The 18,752-nt window shown below is 32.8% G+C and overlaps 1 protein-coding gene across 1 annotated transcript; it reads left to right on the top strand.

The window, feature by feature from the left end:
* Positions 1–228: 228 nt before the first annotated feature.
* LOC134692221 (endoglucanase E-4-like) lies at positions 229–13,950 on the top strand. The gene is made up of 11 exons (XM_063552672.1): positions 229–243; positions 1,183–1,339; positions 2,928–3,098; positions 5,732–5,919; positions 6,954–7,113; positions 7,556–7,667; positions 8,158–8,308; positions 9,167–9,311; positions 10,052–10,223; positions 12,617–12,789; positions 13,814–13,950. Exons 1-11 carry the CDS (start codon positions 229–231, stop codon positions 13,870–13,872), a joined length of 1,503 nt encoding a protein of 500 aa, XP_063408742.1. The 3' UTR covers positions 13,873–13,950.
* Positions 13,951–18,752: the final 4,802 nt, after the last annotated feature.

Genomic DNA, 18,752 nt, shown 5'->3' with positions numbered 1-18,752 from the left:
GTTAGCGGTAAGATGCATCCTACTTACACACCTTGCACTGTGCAAATGTATATACATTTTCGTATTGTCACTTTCTATTTTGAAAATATTTGATAGTGACTTATAGCTACGATCGAAATAACACATCGGACTTGGACTTCTTTTAAACTCACTTTAATGCTTATCGCACATTTACCGTTCTCTTGGTGCTCGAAAATGTGCGAAAAGCAATACAAGGAGTTTAAAAAGATGTCAAAATCCGATGTAAGAATATGTAACAAAAGAAACTAAGCAATACGACAATGATACATACGTTAAAAAATGACTTCTAGCATTGAATAATGACAATGATCAATCACAAGTCTAGTATCTATAACATGTATAATGACCTGACAACAGTATCGTAACTATATACTTCTTAATAAGTCTGTTTTCAAAATGGTTTTATTAGCTTTTGGGGTGAATGCTAAACTTATTGTGCTTTTAAAAATAAAAGATGCAAAGTACCTGAACGTATAAGATGTCTACATGTTGGTTCATATTTACGAATAATGTCCTTGTACCGATGATAAAATTTAGTAAATGAATTTGATGATTGCTTATTTCGGCAATAAACGTTTACCGACAGGTTGCAGGTATTTCTATAATCATCAATTAAATGTACCACTGGTATCGTGTGTACCTTTTGTTGCACCTCTTTGATAACAGGCTTCTTATTGTATTGTTATGCATCACATTGTATGACCAGACTCAGTAAAGACTGGTTATAACATTTACCGTCTTCTTGATGATGTTTTTTCGATAAATAATCAATTTTTTTCTTAATATACTGTCGAAACTTACTCAAAGGAACTAACTACTGTGAATAAATCAAATATATAACGGTAATAACTGTTCTTTCCTAGTTTAAAATATCTAAACAACTCAACAATAAAAAAAGAGTAAAAAAAGAAGAAGAAAAAGAGTAGTTCAAGCATTTAAAAGGACCCAAAGTTCCTAAAGGTAATGTAATGCCAAATATGCATTAAAAGTCCCCTATTCCAGAGACAGACAATCCTTAGCAATCGAAATCAATTGAAGTTTTTTTAATACAAAAATATGAATGATGACCATATTAATGATTCTAATATATGGCAATAAGACACACATTCAGACATATGCAGCTATAGCTTCAATCTTTGACACTTAATTTTGTGTATTTAGATCTGGGTAGCTGAAATAGAATCCACAAGTTTTGACAAAACAGAAGTTTTACCTACAAATAAGGACTATGATAATATATCAGTACCAATTCTTTTGACAAATAGTTCAACAGTACCATCTAGTCATTTTGTTAAGTTAACTCCACCACCCGGATTTGGTAAGTATAAAGAATTATAAATTGAATTATTGAATAAATGAATTTGCATGCCCTTATAATTACATTAAATTATGTTTCATTATAATACTTTATTTTGATTTGCTAACTGCACATCACGTGTTATTCCGTAAGCAATTGCATCACTCACTAAAACTTTTCATTCATGATAACACGTGGTCCCACAATAAAGTGCACGTGCACAGGTGAATAAAATACAAAAATTATAAAATTCGTGTTTTCATAATCATAGCTAAAAAAATGTAATTATAAGTATTGAATGCTTCTTTTTGTAACTTTATAGGGTTGTAAAAGTGTTGACCGCGCTTCATACAAAATGTACTTCGGTCAATTAATTTACAAACAGAAGCATTCAATTCTTAAATATTACGCAGATTTAGATACTTTGTGATACTAATTTAATTTACATAGTTTGACTTAAGTTTTCATTTTATGAATAATGTTACTGTTGTAGATTAATGTTTTGGTGTGCCAGTAGACATCAGTATTATCAATTAAGGAATTATATAAAGAAATTAAGGGTTCGACTCTAACAGTCACAGTTGGTTGTAGATGAATTTGGCTATTGTCGGAAGCTTCTATTTTATCTCAAAGCTCTTCGAAAAATAAATTCAACTCGTTACATACGCATGTTCGACTTTTTCGGCTCTTGTAGAACCTAAAGTATTCAACTCCTGATGAAAGTAATGCAGAAAGCACATCGGACACTCGACATATGTACATGTATATACTGAACGACTTTAAAAACGCAACACTCATTTTGTTGATTTTTTTTACTAAATCTTTTTTGATTCTCTTACAACAACTTTTCATGCTTTCTCCTTACAAAAAATCTAAATCGGACTAACCTGTGGTTATTGAACATACCGAATTTTTTACGTCGCACGAATTTCTTTAAGAAAAATTTTGAACCCATGAAAGATGCATCTCCATATTGCCAAGACTGAGAAATAAAAAAAACCTGCATTAGCCCTTAGGAATATTACAAACATGAAAAAATAAAGTCAACGTGCTGCAACCATACTATATGACTTCAGAAACTCGTCTTACTGCCCTTCCGACAACGATACAAGTAGACAAGATTTGTTACTGGCCATCAATGACCAGATCAATGTGTAGTGATAATGAAACGTCAACAGAATTTGATTACGCAACGTCATTTGCTAGACATGATTACGGCTGCAACGTCAACTGCTTATAAAATTGCCGAGTGCCATTGCGTACAGATTCATGCCATAAATGATTCCCATCAACTGAAATGCCAAAGAATCGACTGAAGGAAAACATTTAAAGCCATCAAGTTCAAACCGCATAATTGCCAAAACCAATTAATGGGTTGAACAAATACAAAATCAGAAGGTGTAAAACAGAACCAAAAACATGTCAGACAGAACTTGTTGACCTTTCTGACAATCATTTGGGCGTTCGTAACAGGTAGCTTTTTACGGTGAAACATTCATTCAAATATAGCAAAAAATGAATCTAGTGTTGCGTTTCTAAAGTCGATCAGTATCTATATAACACGGTAGTGATTTTTGGAGCATATAAACAAATTTCATTTGTGATTTAGGAAGATCTAAGATGAAATATGACTATGGTAAAGCCATGGCACTTTCCATCTTATTTTATGACGCTCAGAGATCTGGCAAACTACCTGGTAACAACCCCATCCCATGGAGAGGGGATTCTGCAATGGGTGATAACGGGGATGGACACGACATAAAAGGAGGCTGGTATGATGGCAAGTATTTTTTTTTTTATCTATTTCAATACGAACAATAAAACTCCTAAGAGTCAGTCGTGTATCAGGAAAGACGCTTCTGAGACACATTATAGTGGCCTATGAAAAAGTGCCCACTTGGACATTTTTTCGTAGAATTTTGATATAACAAAATGTCCATTCCAATGAAATATTGTTCTATAAGTGGATAGAATTTCACAGCAAAAGTTATGAAATAGTTTCCGCTTTATATAGCTATATGTATATAATATATATAGCAAACTGTTATGAAATAGTGGACATTATTTTATGGGGGACATTCTTAAATCCTAAAAGGAATTGATACATGTACAAATGTCATTATAATGTTTTTTCATACTTGAACTTTAGTAAAATAAAGAAACACAATGAAGACAAAACAGTATATGTGAATACTTTGAAGGATTTTTATAATGTTATTAATAAAATTATTGAATATGTGACATGAAAATGAAAACATGATATTTGTTAACTGCATCTGTTACTTTTTTGATTTTAATAATCATAATAAATTGTATGGTTTGTCTGCTTTGTACCTAACGTGATCTACTTAGTATTCTCGAATATGGTTGTTTTACCGAGTGTGAATCGTATTGCTATATGACGGGTCTCGGTATTTTTATCAAACATGTATGTATTTGGTTATGATGTTTCTTTTGTGGGTTGGTTGGATATTGTGTTTTGTGTAATCGTTTGTGGTTTCAATTTGGTTTTTTTTTCTATACATTTCGCATATTTCTAACTTGTCAGTATAGTCAAGTTAATTTGCATTTTCCATGAAAAGGAATTGTGATAGTTACAGCATTAATAAAATATCAAGTTTCAACCCACCATTTTTGCTCATAAGTGTGTCTGTTGGTACTGTGCTTTCCACTTGATGTTAATGTGTTTCCCTTGATTTTAATTTGTTACCCGGGTTCGTATTCTTTCAATCGGTTTGCGACTTTCGAGCAAAGGTACACTACTGTTGTCTTTATATGCAAAAGAAACAATTATCCAACAGTGTTCAAATTAAGTCGATTAAATGAAAAGTCTACATAAGTCGTATATTGTTTGATACATGGAATTTACATTAATCCTTATCTACTATTGGATAAATCACATACCACGAGGCCACATGACTCATGAGTTCATTGGTTACATCTATTTTGTTTTTTAATGACATAAAAACATTATTATCTAAAAAAGGTTCAGTTGTACACAATTTGATTGAACTCGTACAAATTTGTTATCTTGACTTCAATTTCTGAATAAACTTCTTATTCTAAATCACTGCAATTGAGTTAAGCATGAACTAATAATTTCAAAATTAAGATATGTTTTGTCATTTGATTTTCAAAGAATATGCATCCATCTTAGTTTAGCATGTTGCACTTAATTTTTAGCTCACCTGGCCCAAAGGACCAAGTGAGCTTTTATCATCACTTGGCGTCAGTCGTCCGTCGTCGTCCTGCGTCTGTCGTCGTCCTGTGTCTGTCGTCGTTAACTTTTACAAAAATCTTCTCCTCTGAAACTACTGGGCCAAATTAAACGAAACTTGGCCACAATCATCATTGGGGTATCTAGTTTAAAAAATGTGTCCGGTGACCCGGCAAACCCAACCAAGATGGCTGCCATGGCTAAAAATAGAACATAGAGGTAAAATTGTTGATCAGGTCAAGATCTATCTGCCCTGAAATTTTCAGATGAATCAGACAACTCGTTGTTGGGTTGCTGCCCCTAAATTGGTAATTTTAAGAAAATTTTGCTGTTTTTGGTTATTATCTAGAATTATATTAAAGATAGAGATAAACTGTAAAAAGCAATAATGTTCAGCAAAGTAAGATTTACAAATAAGTCAACAGAACCGAAATGGTCAGTTTACCCCTTTAGGAGTTATTGCTCTTTATAGTCAATTTTTAACAATTTTTCGTAAATCTTAGTTATCTTTTACAAAAATATTCTCCTCTGAAACTACTAGGCCAAATTAATACAAACTTGGCCACAATTATCTAGTTAAAAAAATGTGTCTAGTGATCCGGCCATCCAACCAAGATGGCCGCATGGCTAAAAATAGAACATAGGGGTAAAATTCAGTTTTTGGCTTATAACTCAAAAACCAGAGCATTAAGAGAAAATCTGACTGAAGTAAAATTGTTTACTAGGTCTAGATCTATCTGCCCTGAAATTTTAAGATAAATCGGACAACCCGTTGTTGGGTTGCTGTACCTGAATTGGTAATTTTAAGGAAATTTTGCTGTTATTGGTTATTATCTTGAAAATTATTATAGATAGAGATAAACTGTTTACATCAATTATGTTCAGCAAAGTAAGATTTACAAATAAGTTAACATGACCAAAATGGTCAATTGACCCCCTAAGGAGTTATTGTTCTTTACAGTCAATTTTTAACAATTTTCCACTGAAACTCCTGGGCCAAGTTCCTTTTAGATAGAGATGATTGTATGCAGCAAGAATGTTCAGTAAAATAACACATCACCATCATCAAAACACAATTTTGTGATAAATCCATCTGCGTACTTTGTTTGAAATTCAAATAGACCAAGGTGAGCGACACAGGCTCTTTAGAGCCTCTAGTTTAATTTGTTCGTTTACATATCAAACTTTGTTCTTAGCTGGAGATCATGTCAAATTCAACCTTCCGATGGCAACATCAGCTCATGTTCTAGGATGGGGGTTAGAGAAATTCAAAGATGCCTATGAACGTGCAGGAAAACTGGACGAAATGTATGATTGTTTAAGAACACCACTTGACTATTTCCTGAAATGTTGGGTTCCAAGCCAGCAAACCTACTGGGTGCAGGTGAATAAATAACTCAATAGTTGTATATGTATAGGATTAAGCTCATGTAACACTTTTAATATTACCTTGAATATTGAGTTGAATCATCATAAAGCAAAAAAATAAACACCACACATTGGGGGTAAAAATATTTAAAAAAACATGCGCATCAATTGAAATGCAACAATTTACATGGATTTCTGCTCACGATCTTCCAACTAGTGCTTTCTCAAGAAAAAAATTGACGTCGTAATGTCTTATGACGAGTTTTTACCGAATGAATCCTGGTCAAACGGGGTAGTTCATTCATAAAGTCGAAATTTGAAACTCTTAGTTGGAAAAGAACAGATTTTGAATCAGAATCAGAATAGATATCATATGATTGTAAACCCAAAACGACAACCCAATGCATTACAACCGGTTCTGGCAAAAAAGAAAAGAGGGGATGTACGTATAACTTAGAAAGGTGGAAAAAATATTCCTGCAATTTTGAATTTCAAAAAGCAGAGAGCATGTAAACATTTACCCAAGACACTTCACGTAATAGTAACAAATTAGCAAGGATTTAACCGGTTTTAAAACCATAACAACCTATATAGAAATTTAAACATGCGGTACAATAACTATTATAACGTAGTATACTGTCATTTGATTTGTTGTCTGGCTGTTGTTAAGGTGGTACCCAACACTTTCACTAAAATAAATTAGGCTCGTTTAATTTTCATAAAATTCTAACAAAGTATTAACTTTGACCCTTTAACAAAAATATGAAAAAAAAGCAAAAAGTTTGAACCAACCGTTTGTTCAGAAAAATTACACTGGTTATATAGTAGTTTAACAAACACCAATTTTGATCATTGAGAAGCTTATTATTTCCTTTACAACACAAAGTAATTAAAACTTTAAACTGATTTTACAGAGTTATCTCCCTGTAGTGTTAGGTACCACCTTTACTTTACTAATTTCTGGATTGGGTTTCATTGAAGAGAACACGATTCCAAAGATTTACCATACAGACCTTCACGCATTTATGTTTTCATCTTTTTATAAACTAGGTAGGTGATGGTGGATTAGACCACCGTTCCTGGGGGAGAGCAGAGGACATGCACATGGGCAGACCAGCTTATAAAATTTATCCCGAGGCACCAGGCAGTGACGTTGCAGGAAGTACAGTTGCAGCACTCGCTATCGGATCAGTTGTTTTCAAAGAAAATGGTTAGAGAATTACAGTCATTGTCGTGGAACATGTCGTACCTCGGAAGATTTCGCAGACGAACGTTATACTATAATCTACCGCAATGTCAAGACTGAAATGCTTGTGTATAATTTCCTGTTCGCTTATTTTGTCGTCACGATTTTGTGGTCAGTTGTCTTATTGACAATCATACCACATCTTCTTATTTATATTGATAACACTTGCCATCATCCTGACTTGGTACAGTACATTTTAAGACTAAATGGTTAGTTGAACCTGGTTTTATGACTAACCAGACATCCCGCGTATATGGCAATGTCAACTAGTCCGCTAAAATTGTATGAAAAATAAGAATAGATTGTTATGAAATTCATTCCATTACTTAGTCAAACTTTTTAGTTTTTTCTTATCCAGACAGTACGAATTTTTTCCCGAATCTGACTTTCCGTTTCAATATTTCAGATGCCAGTTACAGTGATACACTACTGGTAGCGGCTAAATCCTTGTACGAGTTTGCAAAAGCAAATCCTGGTATATATTCCAACAGCGTTCCTCAAGCAAAGGCTTTTTATAAGTAATATATACTAGTTACGTTAATAATTTTTTGACATTCGATATAGTCCTTACTGTTTATTAACCAAAAGCTGTATCGAAAACATGAACTTATAATAATTCGTTTTTGTCGAGTTGACTACGAACTACATGTATTTTTATTCAGTTTTAACAACAACCCTGATCAGAAGTATGACACGGTTTGTTTAATATACGTTATGCAGTGTAACACTTAAATGGAAAGTGTCTCTGTAGATTTTGGCAAATGCAAATTATAATAACTAAATACATCACTTCTATATTGCAGAAATTGATTTTACTAATTTGTTCCAAACAGTAGACAAAATTACCTTTTGTGTAAACCGAAATATTATTGCATTTGTTCTTTAACCTAGTGCAAACTATTATTGAGGATTCTGAGTTTGAATTATTTTAACCGACATAACTTTTTTCTGATTTTTTACAAAAAAAGCTTTAAAAATCAGTTGCTATTTTATTCATTTTCTATTTAGCTCCTCTGGATATACCGATGAAATGTGTGAAGCTGCAGCTGAACTGTACAAAGCCACAAAAGATCAGCAGTATTTGATAGACGCAAAGTTTTTCTACGACCCTACATTGGCCTGGGGTTATTTTTGGGATGACAAACAACCAGGTTGTCAGGTATGCATTGTATATAATGCTACATACTAGTATATAGTATTGATTGATTGATTGATTGGTGTTATTAACACTACTTTGAAGCTCCTATTTTTTGGATATTTAGTGGCAGCAAGTTTTTGAGGAGGCCGGAGTGATTGGAAAAAACCGCCGAACTTCGATATGAAAACTGACAATCCTAGTCAATTAAGATTTAAGTCGAATACAACCGCATGATTGGTGTTAGAACTCGCAGACTTAGTGTTGACTGGCTAGTTATTACAGTAGAAGAACTATTTAGACCACTTGTTCACCGAGGCCCCTGCATATAGAATAAGAATCCGACACAATCTGTGTGTCCTAAATAACAGAACTAAATACACAATACACATATGTAACATTTTCATATACTATGTCAGAGAGCACGCCTCCCCCTAAATTAGCATTACAAATATTAAATTAATAGTATTTATACAAAATAGACGACATGCTGCTGATCATTTGGTATATGAAAAAGAAAGTAAATGTTTTAAACCAACAGCTCATGTCCAATTGAATATTGAAGTATAAATTATTACACTTTAATTATCAATTAAGTTCAAATGTTCTATTAAATTAAAACATCCTACATCTGAACCATTGAATAATATAACAGTGTCGATACTATCACTTTGAATTATATACAAACGGTATGTACAGTATATAACTCGGAATACTCATTTTCGGGGATTTCGTGGTTAAATTTGAACATTGTACAACTCTGTAAACCAGGAAATAAGGAATCAAAGTATAAGCAATTTGCCTCATTCCACAAAAATCTGAACCAAGGAACAAAAACGTATCCACTCTATTCTCATTTCTATTTAATTTCATACTTTATAGCTTCTACTCTGGGAATTAACTGAAGAAGTGAAATATAAAACTAACATAGAAACATTCATTGCGTCATACGCCCCTGGTGGCTCTGTACCTATGACACCATGTGAATTGACTTACAGGAGTAAATGGGGATCAAACAGATATGCTGGTAAGTCGATATTTTGACTCGAAAATTTCGTTAGTATATAGGAACCATGAATTTCAACAAATTACACATTTTCTAATGGAATATTTACACACAATGAAATTCAGCTGTTTTCATAATGCTAGCAAGTTAAAGGATTGTTGTGCTTGCTTGCTGTGTTAATGTTTGCCCAAATAAAGATTATGAAAACAATATATGAAATGCGGAGTTAAACTTGTATACACTATATTTTAATTTGACAAGACATTATCAAATAATTAATTTATTTCACCAATATAGATTATTATATACACGTTTAACTCTACCTTATTATTGTTTGCTGATGGTAATCTTATTTGTTTCTGTTATAGTGTCAGATAAAGATAACACAATGTTGACTGTTGTATCCGTATTATTTTTTAATGTACCTATTGTGTTTGTTAGTCGTTGTCAATATAATAGAATTTAATACAACTGTCATACATGTGAGAGGTTTTGCTAGCTATTCAACTAGTTTGAATCCATCATGTTCTACATAAGAAAATGCGTTTACAAAGTATATTCGTTTAATATGTTTGACGTTTTGATTTTTGCTATTTGATTAGGGACTTTTCTATTTGAACTTTCCGCAGAGTTCATTTTTTTGGTGATTTTACTGTTTACAATACCTGATCAAACTTTAATAAAACAAAGCAAAAAGCCTACTACACTTTAAATTGCTAGCATTATGATAATAGCTATGATTGGTTTATATTCCTTTATAGCTAATGCTGCTTTTATTGCCGTGATTGCTGTTGCCGACGGAATAGGAGGAGATAAGTTCTTAAATTATGCCTTGTCACAAATAAACTACATCTTAGGGGACAATAATAAACATTTCAGTTATGTAATCGGATTTGGAAATTATTATCCGAAGAGGCCTCACCACAGAGGAGCGTAAGTATACATTTTTACATCACAACTGTGTGGATAGATTTATTAAGAAATAACTATCTCAAGAAGCTTCACGACTGCCACTGTAGAGAGTATAACGATGCGTTGGTCATTCCTACATTTTAGAAAAAGGTAAAACTCAATGTTGACTGCAGTACCCCTTTTTGACATTTTGACATACTATGTCTGTATATTTCATTCACACAACGTTGTTAATATAATGATGAAATTTTATCCGACTGCCATTCAACTAAAAGGCTAAGCTTGCACTAAAACCAGGTTAAATCAACCATTTTTTAAATAAAAAAATATCTGTACTTAGTCGGAAAATGACAGTTGAGAATTGGAAACATCACTTGCAAAAGTGAAACGCACGTCTGGCGTATATACAATATTTAGTCCTAATATCTATGATAAGTTTATTTACAACCACTGGGTCCATGCCACTGCTGATGGATATTTATTTCCCCGAGGGTATCACCAGCAGTGAGCACTTTTGTACTGACATGAATTATCAATGATATGGTTATATTTATAAATTAACCGTTTACAAAATTTAGAATTTTTGAAGTACTAAGGCTAATCTACCTCAAACATAGATTACCTTAGCTTGATTTAGCAAAACTTTTAGGAATTGTGGTCCTCAATGCTCTTCAACTTCGTACTTTATTTGGCCTTTTTAACTTTTTTTGGATTTGAGCGTCACTGATGAGTCTACTAAAGACTCATCAGTTTAGTTTAAACATATTTTATTGTTCCAAAAAGAGACAAATTAACTTGTGTCTAATCCATTTGTCTCTTTTTGGAACAATAAAATATGTTTAAACTAAACTGATGAGTCTTTTGTAGACGACGAAACGCGCGTCTGACGTATATACACAATTTAATCCTGGTATCTATGATGAGTTTATTCAAAGCATTTTTTCTGGATTGAACGTCATCAGGAACGCCAAAAGCAGAATATTTTGAAGCTAAGGATGTACAAGAACCGAAACAGCCGAAGAGCTATTTGACCATGAAAGATCTAGCCATCTGAGGTGATCGCTGGCTGAGCAAGTTTAAACCGTTCTTTCTACATACATGAATTTTTAGTCATTATCTGACAATTTACGCAAAACAAATATATTATAAATTAGGTCACATCCCCATTTATTTGATATTTTCTCTTTTATGTAACATAAGTAAATCTTTTAATGCACTTCGTCATATGAAAATGTTTTTTAGCTCACCTTTCCTAAAAGGAAATGTGAGCTTTTCTCGTCAAATGCAGTTTTTGGCTTATATCTCAAAAACGAAAGCATTTAGAGCAAATCTGACATGGGATAAAAATGTTCATTAGGTCAAGATCTATCAGCCTTGAAATTTTCAGATGAATCAAACTACCCATTGTTGGGTTGCTGCCACTTAATTGGTAATTTTAAGGAAACTTTGCAGTTTTTTTGTCATTATATTGAATATTATTATAGATAAAGATAAACTGTAAACAGCAAAAATGATCAACAAAGTAAGATCTACAAATAAGTTAATATAACCAAAATTGTCAATTGACCCCTTAAGGGGTTATTGTCCTTTAATGACAATTTTTCACAATTGGTTCATCATATTTGCTAACTTTAAAAAATCTTCTCCTCTAAAACTACTCAACCAAATTCAACCACACTTCAACTGAACGATCAGTAGGGTGTATAAAATAAAGTTTGTGTTTTATTTTCTATTTCGTCAAAAAAACATGGCCGTCATGGCTAAAAATAGAACACAGGGTAAAAAGCAGTTTTTGGCTTATATCTCAAAAACTCCAGCATTTAGAGCAAATAAGACAAGAAGTTAAAGTATTTATTAGGTCAAGGTCTACCTGTCCTGAAATTTACAGCAGAATTGGGTAACTGGTTTTTCAGGTATAATGCCCCTGCATTGAGGATTTTAAAGAAATGTTGCAGTTTTGGTTATTATCTTGAATATTATTATAGATACAGATAAAGTGTTTTGAAATAGCAAAAATGTTAAGCAAAGTAAGATCTACAAATAAGTCAATTTGACCAAAATTGTCAATTGACCCCTTAATGAGTTATTGCCCTTTAAAGACTTTTTTCACAATTTGTTCATCATGTTGGCATACTTTAAAAAATCTTCTCCTTTGAAACTGCTGTATTTCAGCCAAACTTATGCTAAATGAGTTTCAGAGTATCTAGTATAAATTTTATATTTTATTCCTTGTATGTCAAGAAACATAGCTCCTATGGCTAAAATAGAAGATAGGAGAAAATGATTTTTTTTGCTTTTGAAGAAAGAACATTTAAATAAATTGAAGAGTCAAAATAATCATTGATGAGAGATTTAACCAAAAAAATTAAGGTGAGCGATGCAGGCTCTTGAGAGCCTCTTGTTTCTTTTCACAGCGCATGTAAGCCAGGCTGGTGTGCTGCCTCGTGGCAAGATAGTCCAAATATTTTGTACGGCGGAGTTGTGGGTGGACCCGGTCCGAATGACGATTATCAAGACAATCGAGAAGATTACGTCAAAAATGAAGTAGCGTGTGATTATAATGCTGGTTTCCAAACTGCATGTGCAGGTAACATTATTCATAAAACTTAAACCATAACCGTAATCTATTATTAAAAGGTTTAACTATAAAGTCCTCGACCAGCAGAAATAGATAATTGGTTCTGGATGTTAAGGGGTGATTAAGATATGAGAAAAACAATCAATTGATTCATCTGATGAATAATGAAATGTTGTTTAGAGCTTATTTCTTAATGCTTGTAGGGTGAGACGTTGGTATGATTGGTTGCTTTAGGGTGTACAAATGTTTGCTCAAACATTGTAACTAAGATAATTAAATATATATCGGCGCACATAATCAGTATGTTCTTAAATTTAGATACATTACCTCCAGAATGAAAAAGAACCTTAGACGAAAAAGTTTAAAAGTTGCTATGTTCAATCAATAAAGATATATTATACTGCAATCAGCTATTTTACTATACAGATAAAGCTATACGTATAAACGTTAGCTTTATACGTCAAAGATCTCAACTAACCTATTAGCCCCGCCTACTTACCTGAACTACTGTATTTCAGCAACACAACCATGACAACGTGTAGTAGCAATGGTTAAACTTTTATGAATTTAAACTTGTTATGTCTTCAAATTGGTAATTTCCATACCATGTTTATCAAATGTTATTAATTAAGTTTATTTTCCCTTTCTAATTCCCTAAAATTTCAATGTCTTACCGCCTGAACTACGCTCATAGGGAAATACCCACTTTTTTAACAATATTTATTTCATGTTTTTTTTTAATATTTTTTATCGATTTCAGTATAGTGTCTTGAAATATGAAATTTATTTGTATTCGGCACGCAACGGGAAAATGCTCGATAGAACCTTGCATTTTCCCAGATTCTAAGCCTCATACAAATAAATGTCATATTTCAAGACACTATACGAATACTGTCTAATAAAACATCTTGGCATACTTTGCAGTTTTCATGCTGAAAATTTCTGATTTCTTTGTCTTACAATGTTTTACGTATGCCATAGCTATTTCTTGTTTATTCACGTTATTTATTCATTCTTTTTTTTTGTGTAATAGGTCTCTACCACTTCGCAATCAATAACCAGCTGCCTCCATCCCCACCTGCGAAATGTTGATTTTCGGATACTGACCTTTGAAACTGAAGACTTACAACAGATTACTGTTATGATGAATTTAAGTAGTTGATCAGAATAAAGATGTATATTTGTTAGAGTCGACTTAATGATATCTTAAATAATAACCTTTACGATTTTCTTGTAATGTTAAAAGTTTTAGACTTGTGTTTAGAGAAGACCATTTGATCCATTTTGAATAAATCAAATTATCCCTTCAGCATAAAATTTGTAATGTTGGTGAGCTCCATTTAACTTGTAAACAGCTTGAATCACATCCAACAAACTAAACGTATTGATTTGAACAAGCTTTCCGTAGCTGCGAGTTCTCTTAGATTCAAACTTTTTTCTTTTTCGTTAATTGTAAGTTGTTCTCTTGATAAGTCGTTCCCTTAACACATCTGTGTATTTGTATATTCTGCTGTAACCTCGCTGTTCGACGTTTTGGTCGGATTGAGTAACTATAAAATGGCTTATCCCTCTATTAAGTGCGTATCTTAGTTTATCAACATAAATAAAGGCAACAGTCGTATACACTGTTCAAAAGTAATAACTAGGTCGGGCGAAAACAATTCCGGGTTGGAAACTTAAACCGAGGGAAACACATAAACTTTTAGAGGTAAAAAAGGGACATGCACACTGAAGTGCAACAAAAATAAACACCAACATACATAGAAAGAACTATTTGTTTACAACTGCCACATTCCAATCTTGGTATTGGACATTTCAAAATAAAAGTTTGGTAAACCTGGTTTTATGGCTAGCCAAACCTCCAGTTATTATAGCAGTGTTAAAAATGTTTGTAAAATGACAAAACTACGTGACAGAAATATAGTTCAAACACACACAAGAAAACTCATCACAAAAACCGCTAAATCAATTAATACAATAGTCAATAAAACATGCGAACTGCATAACAATAACGAACATATTCCATCAACGACAGACAGTACAGGACATCATAAAAAGTGATGCACTCATGTAACGAATATGTATTCATGAATAAAATACAAATACTTTCATAATACCAGTTAAAACAATGATCATGATAATGACTGTACTGAAAAGATATTTTATTAATTTTTGGACTACAAACGATTAGACATAACACACTATCCAACCGAAATCACAACAGAAACATCAAAAGTAAAAACATAAATGTTGGATGTATAAAATACCGAGACACGTCGTAAAGCTTTGCTTATTCACACTCGGTAAAACAGTCCTATTCGGGAATAGCCACGTTCGATACTTAGTAGAGAGACAACGACATCTAAGACGTGCTAAAAATGTCATTAGGTAAATCTAACACAGACACATCGTCAAGATCAACCAATGCGTAATGGTGTCCATAACATTTACGAAACATCAATTTTAATATTTCTGTATAATTTTGTTGAAGCAGTTTCTGCGCTATGAGCACACTCTTTTATATGAAGTCCGTACAGTATTGTACGAGCTTAACGTATAAATTGAGATATAAATACACCATACGACGGAGCAGAGGGTATTTTACTGCTGAGAATTAGGATATTGAAAATTGGGAAGTTAAAGTCATTCATTTGTAATAGATTTTAGTATGAAGTCGTCTATCTGTGTAATCTCTGATAAAAAAAACTTAAGTTATAAGCAGTCCTTCTTGAATCAGCAGTATCACTATCACTACTTTCAACTTCCCTGGGATATATAAGAAATTGGCGAAAGATACCAGAGGGACAGTCAAACTCATAGATCAGATATCAACTGACAACGCCATCGCTGAAAAAGATAAAGACAAACAGACAATTTATAGTAAACAATACACAACATAAAAAACTTAAGATTAAGCGACACTAACCCCACAAAAAACTGTGAGTGATTCCAGGTGCTATAGAAGAGCAATCAGATACTGCTCAACATGCGGCGCCCGTCGTGTTGCTTATTTCATTACAAATCAGGTAACTACTCTAATTCGTTAAGTCACAGTCAAGTTCTGACTGAAATTAAGGTTTTTAAGTGATAGATTTCAGACAGTCAAATTAAATAATTGCGCAAGGTACTTTTTCTATTGTCTTGAAGTACTAAGGCTTTTCTACCTCAGGCATAGATTACTCTACAAATGTAGCTGGCAAAGCATTTAGGAATTTCTGGTCTTCAATGCTCTTCAACTTCGTACTTTATTTGGCCTTTTTAACATTGTTTAATTCGAGCGACACTCATGAGTATTTTGTAGACGAAACGCCCATCTTGCGAAAATATAAAATTTAAATCCTGGTATCTATCACAGGGACTCGGTTAGCAGATTAAAATTTTGTTAATAAATGTTTTTTATAATTTTTTTTAGTATTTCCTGTCTATTTGTGTTGCTTTATTAACGTATTTGACGATGTCATCGATATTTCTTTGTTTTTTAGCAATGTGCACTTTACTATCCATATCCGTATACTGAAAAAACCATACTGGAAAAGTAACACAAATAGACAGGAAATACTAAAAAAAATATAAAAAACATTTATTAACAAAATTTTAATCTGCTAACCGAGTCCCTGTGTCCTGGAATTGGTATATGACAGGCCTATTTTTATTGTCTGAATAATTCAAAACAGGTTTTCAAGTATGCCAACTGTTATTGGTTCGTCTTCTCACAGCTGAATGGACATGTTTGGGGTTTTTTTTTAAAAGAAGGCTCAGCCATTAGAAAAAAATTGTTTCAATTTTGATCTTTTACAATTCGATGTCGGTCATCTAAATTAATACCTTTTTTTTCTTGCATATTTTTTACGATAACATAATTTATGTCCATAATTTAGGAGAATATGTTCTTTTTTAGCCACAAAATTATGTAAACGAATTGCTTGTCAAACAACATAAGAAATACAATTACAGACAGTTAAGTAAAAGATCTATAAAAACTTTGTAAAAGATAAAAGTATATCATGACATTCAGTACAGGAAAAGTTTATGTTTGATTTCTCTAATTAGCATACATAATTATATAGTTCTGATCGACAATATTATTTTAAAACAAATAGCAACCTACACACGATCCAAGGAGTTGATATCTTTTATGTAGACTCACAAATGTATAGACATTTATCAGCACCAATTGTTATAATGTCGGTGACAAAATGTCAGACAGGAAGTGCCAATATCATGCATAGTTAAATAGGTCTAGGTCAGCGATATATGTTATCAGTTCAATAAATGAGGTGGTCTAAGTACAACAATATGTTGATTTTAATAGGCTTCACAACAAACTATTAACAGTCTGAAATTATTTATACTCCATTGTACTTTTTCCTACTCGACCAATTTTTACCAAACTTTAAGGTCCGAACAAGACTAAGTATTCGACCTGTCCGAAACAATTCTAATCCGTTTTACATGTCTTTTACCATTTTGGCCCATTTTTCTATATTGTGTCGAATTCAGCAGCCCGTTATTCTCTATAGTTTACTTTTTTAACCTTTTTTCCTCTTACTACTTATTTTTTTTCTCTTTTTTTATTTCTTTGTCTCGTTTTTCACTATTCTGTTAGACCAACCCCCACCTTCAGCCTGACCAGTAACTAGAACGTCATATTAGAAGCTATTAACAAAAAGTGCGTCCAATTGGAAAACGGACAATGTGGGTGAGAAAAGTTTTTTCAGTCGATTTCTGGTCATCTGTAGGTCATCTGTTACGCGATAATGGATGAAAAATGTCCATAAGTTTTTAAATGTTAATATATAGTCTAGGAAAGTTATTGTGTCTTAGTTTGGTCTTTTGGCTAGTTTTGAAATGTTAATATATAGTCTATAAGGCCGTACTTTAACCTATAATGGTTTACTTTTTAAATTGTTACTTGGATGGAGAGTTGTCTCATTGGCACTCACACCACATCTTCCTATATCTAGGAAAGTCATCATGTCTTATTTGATAGATATAGGAAGATGTGGTGTGAGTGCCAATGAGACAACTCTCCATCCAAATAACAATTTAAAAATTAAACCATTATAGGTTAAAGTACGGCCTTCAACACGGAGCCTTGGCTCACACCGAACAACAAGCTATAAAGGGCCCCAAAATTACTAGTGTAAAACCATTCAAACGGGAAAACCAACGGTCTAATCTATATAAACAAAACGAGAAACGAGAAACACGTATATATTACATAAACAAACGACAACTACTGTACATCAGATTCCTGACTTAGGACAGGTGCAAACATTGAGTCTTGTTCTTTAGACTGGCTGCGAAACAAACGATATTAATCTAGATGCATGTTTCCGCGAGTAGTTTCAAGTAGAGATAGTCATCAAGGACAAATGGTGTTTCTTTGTTCTATCTAAAACTTGAAGTCATTTGTTTTTATTTTAAAGTTAATATCTTTTACAACATATCTGCTGTTTCCACAATCTGTAATTTAAATTAATGCTTTAAGGCAAAACGTGCATTAAATAATCTGCCTCGAAGAAACGTATTCTTAAGTTTGCTCATGGAAATGTTTCTGGAGAGAAAAGAAGTCTTACATTACTTGTACATGTAACATGTTCGTTCGTGCGTTTGTTCGTGCGTTTGTTCGTTCGTTCACTTTTTTGTTTGTTCGTGCTTTCGTTCGAACGTTTGTTTGTTTGTTTGTTCGTTCGTTTATTCATTCGTTCCATCATCCATTATTCGTTCTTTCCTTAGTTCGTTTCTTCGTTCGTTCCTTCGTTCGTTCGTGTCGTTTGTTCGTTATTTTGATCGTTCGTTCGTTAGTTCATTCATTCATTTATTCATTCATTCATTCATACATTCATTCATTCATTCATTCATTCATTCATTCATTCATTCATTCATTCATTCATTCATTCATTCATTCATTCATTCATTCATTCATTCATTCATTCATCGATCGTTAGTTCGTTTTGTATCGTTCGTTC

This window comes from Mytilus trossulus, chromosome 12 (assembly GCF_036588685.1).
Source record: "Mytilus trossulus isolate FHL-02 chromosome 12, PNRI_Mtr1.1.1.hap1, whole genome shotgun sequence".
Classification (NCBI taxonomy): Eukaryota; Metazoa; Mollusca; class Bivalvia; order Mytilida; family Mytilidae; genus Mytilus; species Mytilus trossulus.
The sequence above is the reverse complement of the archived record's forward strand: the minus strand, read 5'-3'. Positions and strand labels throughout refer to the sequence as shown.